At 36.6% G+C, this 7,008-nt stretch overlaps 1 protein-coding gene across 1 annotated transcript in view; it reads right to left on the bottom strand.

Annotated features, from left to right (window-relative positions):
- The window catches only part of LOC117400156 (NPC intracellular cholesterol transporter 1-like), a 29,896-nt gene extending 23,463 nt beyond the window's left edge, over nt 1-6,433 (bottom strand). The window contains exon 1 of the mRNA XM_033999614.3: nt 6,044-6,433. Within this exon, the coding sequence (XP_033855505.3) occupies nt 6,044-6,121 (78 nt within the window). The 5' untranslated portion in view covers nt 6,122-6,433. The remainder of the gene's footprint in view (nt 1-6,043) is intronic.
- Nucleotides 6,434-7,008: the final 575 nt, after the last annotated feature.

Raw genomic sequence — 7,008 nt, forward strand, 5'->3', positions numbered from 1 at the left:
AACAATATGAAATTCCATCCCCAGTCCCTTCTGAAGTCCAACAGTCAGATCAAAAACAGACACAAACCAGTTACAGTTTTTTGTGAGGGTTAGCCTGTAGCATGAGAAGCAATAGCTAGTACTAGAACAGAATGTGTGCAATGCAAAGGCTGGACCAATGATTAACAAGCATTATCAAAATATCATAAATGTAGGTAGTCGTGAGTGCCATAAGTCTTTTACTTGATTTACTGAGAGTTAGCATTGCTGCTGGACACAAAGGAAACTCAGACAAACACACAGTTCAAACCATATTTTGTAACAGTCTATTTGCTTATTTGCCAATGGCAAAACCTTGACTGGGATCTAACACAGTGTTAACGCCAGCTCATTTTAGCAAGAACATATTAAGCAATGCTGCATATGCCCTTCATGTAGCTTGGGGGGCAGGGGGGGTGGAATTATAAAGCAGAAGATTGGGTCATTTTTTTCATTTCCTTTTCAAGGTCACAAAATCACAGTGTTGATGTTCTAGATGTTCCAGTTTTTTGCCTGTTTTTTTTTCTTGTATTTTAAAAAATATTAGTCATATTTCTCCCCCAGCTACAGCCCTGCATGTATATTTCACTACATTGTGCTATTTTATTCACAACATTTGTCTAATACCAAAGACACTGTTTTCAAAGACGTTTTTAAATCAAGCACACACTCAACACCCTCACAATGTGCTTTTGTGTTATTTCTTTAAATCGTGGTCGTCTGGACAACTACGGATAGAAATTTTCACCAACACTGGTAAGGTCACAATGTCTACTTTGACAAAAAGTGAATGTTTAAAGTTTACTTAAGGTTACACGGCCTACACTAAGGCGTCTGAAGTTTATTCTTAGCATGCCTTAAATAAGGAAGGAAACTAAGGAAGAGCTGTGATGTTACCCTTTATTCTAGAACAAGGGTTACAAGAGGTCAGAAAAAGATAGGAACAAATAAGAGGAGTCGATTCACACATCATGTGACAATCAGATGATTGATTACCCAAAGACATGTGCCTTTCATCAGTGCTTCTCTTTCACTGTGTGTTAGCCTTAGCAAATGAATGCAGTCAGTTCTTAGTCCTAAATATACAAATAAGCCTGGGCGGCAGTTTATCAGACACCACAGTTATAATGATCATGCTTAAACACTGTATATTGTTGCCATCTATTAAAAAAAAAAAAGTATTAACATTTCTGAAAGACAGCTAACAGTAGTTCTTTCCATTGCTCAGAAGCCCTTATTACTGAAGTGTCCCAGAGTCTTTAAAAATGGCATTTCCTAATGTGCAGATTGTGTTGCTCTTTACTTTACAAACCCATTTTAGTCTTATCAGAGCACATGACCTTCAGTATGTTACTTCACTGGAAGCATAAATTAATTTGTACTTTCAAGCTCTCTTTGGGTCCACTGGTTTCCATCCCAGTCTCCTTGCACTCCAGCACTGTATGAAAAATCCAATCTGGACCTGGAGATTTGATTTAAAGTTAAATACTCCCTCACTCTGCATCACTGACTTTGAACCCTACTGTATGTAATTAATAGAAAAACAACAGTGTTATCTGGAATACTGCTTTTACACTTACGAAACAATGCAGTCTAACTGATATAAGTTACAATTATAATTATGATTAAATAGACAGGGTTGTGATGCCTTGATGCCTTTCCATCTTTGAGTGGTACGGGCAGTGGACAGTCACAGCTGGTGGTCTGCGAAGGAACTGTAACTTCTGCCCAACACATCAACATTCTCCCGTCTGCCTGTCTATACTAAATGGTCACATGTCCAAAGAGGGCAGTATTTTTATGGATGCCCTAGCTCACACCGCCCGTACAACGCAAAGATAAAAAGCGAGTCATGGTATCACAACTCTGTCATGGCCTGGCTAATTATTGGACATGAACCCCATTGAGCATGTGTGGGCTATCCTCAACCGATCCCTGCGAAAGCTTGCCAGTAAACCCACTTCCCGGGACCCAAATACAGACTGTGTGCCAGGAATGGGCTGCAATCCCACAGACCAGGATTGCTGATCTCATCCACATAATGTGGAAGTACGTTGCTGCTTTGCATAACTCAAAAGGGCTGCACCACAAACTATTAACTCACTTATATTTTGCCAGTGCTATGTATGGTTCCTATTGTATCTATTTACTTATGTCAAGTCTCTGTAGGTTCATGGTCTGCATTTTCCACTTTCAAAGGGTTTCTGATACTTTGCAAAAACAGATCCTAGGTGTCCCATGGTGGAAACAGGTTAACATTGTAAAATATTAACAAAAAAAAAAAGACAGAACTGCTGATGTATTGGATACAAGCCAAAATGGACAAGACCATTTTTTTTCTGGGTCAATGCTCCTAGGATGATGTCATTTATTTAAGCATTAATGTCTGACGCGCAGTGTCCATTATGCTCCAGAACAGAAGCTGAGAGCAGTTTACCAAAAAGAAGGTTGATTATAATACACAGGGAATCGCCACTGCTGGATAATGACTGCTCTACTTGGAAATTGATTGGCTGAGATTCTTTGACAGCTTCGACTAGGTCTTTGAAAACATTGACAAGGAGTTTGTCAAACAATCAAAACATTTTACTAAGTTTCTTTTAGTAGTACTACAAATCATGTCCAACTGACAGCCATCTTATATACAGCATTCCTGTATATTATTGTATTTGTTATTTTATGTAAATGTAAGACAAAGATATATTATATTGCTTTATTTACTTCTGATTGGATAGATGGCTGTATGGATTTCTGAATGGATACTCTGAATAGATTTGGCTCCAGTGGCAGTCTTCTCAGTGTTTTAGGGAGAAAACTCAATGAAGGATCCACAGCAAATCAGTGAATATGAAATATGCTGGGTCTGACCTTCAAAGATTTGCAGGGCTTTAAAATCACAACGAACAGCTGCAGAAGGGAAAATAAGATGGAAACCGAGTACAATTGAATGTTTTAGCTTCTCTCAAGTATTCCAACATAGCAATTCTTTGGGAATATACAAAAAAAAACTAAACTAACATTAATATGAAATACTGTACTGTGTATGCAAGATAAACTTAAAGAGCCACCTTGTTTATTAACCTACTGTACACTAGTTAAAAACAACTAATGTTGTATTGGATAGATTTCTGGCATTCAATCAATGTTGAGAACAAAAAAGCTCTGTGCAAAGCATTTGAGTAATATAATCATCAACCGTTCTTCTCTTATTTATAGGATTGTAACAATAAACAGTTCCTTCCTATCTGCAAACCCAGTGGCCTCCGACACTTCCTGAAAGACCCTAAACCTTGTTTGAGCGGGTCGATGACTGAGCCACAATTTTTTTTTTTTCTTTTTTAATTCTTTATATTTCAGCTTTAATACCCGGCCACCCTACATTCTGACCATCATCATCACCAGGAATCTGCTGCATTGAAACGATAACATAATAACACTGCTTCCATAGAATTTAAATGAGAGAAACGGAGGAACACAAAGCTGCCATTTGTTTTATAATAAACAAAAGCCTCAATAGAACTTTGTTTGGTGTGCTGCAGTTCAATCGTCCCACTCCATCGCTAGGTTCTCTGGTGTGCTGCAGTTTCCACTCCATCACTAGGTTCTCTGACCAATAAGTTCTGGTTTCATCTTGGGATACTGTAAGATGTACAGTATCCTATATATGGCTTATATTGTGTGTGCAAAAAGTGAATGCAGTGGCGTGCAATATATTTTTCATGCAGCATTGCTCATTTGTTACTCTCACTGGAAACTACATACTTCAGAAATAGTCAGTGGAGGAGGCAGGAATCCGATTCAATTCACAATCACAAACATGACATGTTTACAGCCTAAATGTGACACTTGAAATGTATTTGCTTACGATTGTAAGTCGCCCTGGATAAGGGCGTCTGCTAAGAAATAAATAATAATAATAATAAATGAGCGTACTGCTGTGGTAGAAATTAATACTGTCACTGTATTAATGAGTTTGAAGTCTGTAAAATAGTTATATGTAGCTGCATTGGTGTGAATAGCCTCAGTAGTATTGCAAAAAAGGACTTTGGATAACATTTTTGTTAAGGTTGAAAGTAAAACAAAAAAAAACAAAAAAAACACTGAACGAGCTGAATAGAGGGTGGCACAGGTTCCCTCCTGCTCTATAGTCATGTGCCCGTGGAAAGTACCTGCAATGGAGTGGAGCCCTGAGGAAAGTAAACAACGCCAGGGTGCTGGGTGAACAGAAAGAGTTTCAGAAGAAGACGTTACTGAAACCTGTGGAAACTGAACAGTTTTTTGTTTTGTTTTTTTGCCTACTTTCAGACCAAATGACAAAGGTTTCCTGGGTGCAACCTTCTTCTGCTTAATTGGACTGTGCTACTGAGGGTGTTATTGCCATGTGTGTAAATGTGTCCAGTTCACAAGTACGTGTACCACAGAGAGGGACACTTGGAATTACAGGGCTTGAAATAAGACTCCCACTGCATAGCAGTTTCACCCATTCCAGAGTTTACTACAAGTTTAAATAGGAATAGCGAACAAACTTAGATAAACTCACAGTAAAACCAGGAATGGGTCAAATTGCTATGCAATGGGAGTCTTATTTCCATCCCTGAATTATTTGGTGTTGTTAGGTCCCTTGGGTAATTCCAAGCAAACCCTTTGAGAAATTGTCAGTCTGTTCTGTTCTTTGTGCTGCAGGAATGAATGATCCAATTTGCATAATAATCCTTGACTGGACACATTAACAGTAAATGTGGATGGATGCCATTGATTGACAGTCTGTAACTTCAAAGTTCTGAAACTTAAAAGATCTGCAGGGCTTTACAGTCACAAATTGTAAGGTCCAAAAGGGAAAATATAATGGAAACGGAGTCAATTGGATTTACTTCCTTAGAATATTACACCATAGTGTAGCAGAATTATGTTTATTTGAATATACAAAAAACAAGACTAACATTAATGTGAAATAACTTACTGTACATGTAAAATAAACGTGTTTATTAACTTAAAGTACACTAGTTAAAAAAACAACTAAACTTATTTTGGGTAGATTTCTGTCATTCAACAGATTGCCTGTATTTAATTTGCAGAAATTAATGCTGAGAACAAAAATGCTCCAATTAAAAATTGTGCAAAACATTTGATTAATATAATCATCATCTACCGTTCTTCTCGTATTTATTCGTTTGTAATAAGGAAGACTCTAACCCTTGTTTGTGTGGGGATACAGTTTGACTGGGCCGCACCTTTTTCCTCTTGAGATCTTTGCGAAATGTAGCCCAACAGAACCAAACGGTTGTATATATTTGAATTACAATACACATTGAAACACGTTTTTGATTTAATTATATCGCAGTGAATTTATTTTTCAAGACGGTCTCAAATTTGGAAATCCATCCCACTCTGCTAGTTGAACTCCGATTTGGGGGGTCTTGTATTCTTCCAACTTGGTTTATATATGGCTGACTGACAGCACAGAAGACAAACTCTCAAACGCCAAAAGTTATAGAACCATGTGCTTAGTAATTAAGTCTGTAATGGGTTGCGTTATTGATGTGTTTTATATAATATTTATATCCTCGATCATAACCTAAAAACACAGAATATCGTTTCGACTGTGCATAGGCTACACCTCTCAGTGTTTATAAGCAAAGCCAGCATTACCTTCACTGAGTTTGTCACACAAACTAGATAGAGCTCTCACATGATGACAGATCAGCAAACCGAGTGTTTGTGGCGTTGCAAAAGCAGCAACCAATAACACAGATATAGATGTTACACAAACAGATTGAGATCAGTAATACAAAACACAAACCAAACTTCCTTGGCAGTATTCTTGTCCCTGTTGTGAATTATAACCCAAAACTGTAATTATTTTTGTCGAAAACAAGTCCTGTAAAAAAAAAGAAAGTCCACAATTCCTGTATTATAATAATAATAATAATAATAATAATAATAATAATAATAATAATAATAATAATAATAATAATAATAATAACAGTGTAATTCTCATTGAGAATTATAGTAGAAAATGACTTACCCAATGGTAGGATGCTTGCATAGAAATTATTAAAAGGCAAATCCATTTCACATGATTCCTCCACGGACCTCTCCCCATTTTACTCTGGTCAATTTAAATTGTTGTTTTAAGTGAATAATGTTAAACCTATTGTTGTAAAGAGGACTAGTCTCTTCGCGTGTAACCGGCGCCTACTCTACGATCGGTTTCCTGCGTGCCTGTGTAGCCCCCTCCTGTTTCTCCTCCCTTTCCTCAATCGCCCGATCAAACGCCGTGGTTCACTCCTCCTCCTGCATCAGACTTCCCGTCACACAGGGGAGTTGAACTAGCAAACATCACAATATCACACGTGGTTTGTTTGACAAGGGTACTCAATGCGCGTCTTTAGTGCTTTCGTCACTGACACTCACTTCCTTGGAAGTGGTTGCTAACTGGTCATTAGGAATTTATGTAATGATAGTAAGATTCATTCGACAAGATTTTATTGGCGTGCATTATTTGAGCATTTAAATAGGAAGAAAGTTTGGAAGGTCCCCAATAGGTATTGTCTCATCAACAATGTTAAAGAGGTTTAAGATTGCTCATAGGATTTATCCTGTAAAACATCTCCTGGCTAGATTTAAACTGAAAATAGATTACAATTGTGTGTTTTGTAATATGGAAAGATAAACTAGATTTCATTTATTTTATCAATGTATTTATACAAAGTTATTTTGGAATGATATGCAGCACTATATTATGAGAACACTGAGTCATTTCTTTAGATATTTTATAAAATAATTCCTCTTGTTGTGTATTCTTGTTATATTTTTGTGTTTATGCAATAATAATAATAATAATAATAATAATAATAATAATAATAATAATAATAATAATAATAATAATGATGATAATAATAATAAAGGCTTTCCCGCTAAATTGACAGACTTTAAACTAGATATATAATTAGTAACAATATTAATTGTGTCTGAATGATTAAGGTCACC

This window comes from Acipenser ruthenus, chromosome 4, assembly GCF_902713425.1.
Source record: "Acipenser ruthenus chromosome 4, fAciRut3.2 maternal haplotype, whole genome shotgun sequence".
Lineage (NCBI taxonomy): Eukaryota > Metazoa > Chordata > Actinopteri > Acipenseriformes > Acipenseridae > Acipenser > Acipenser ruthenus.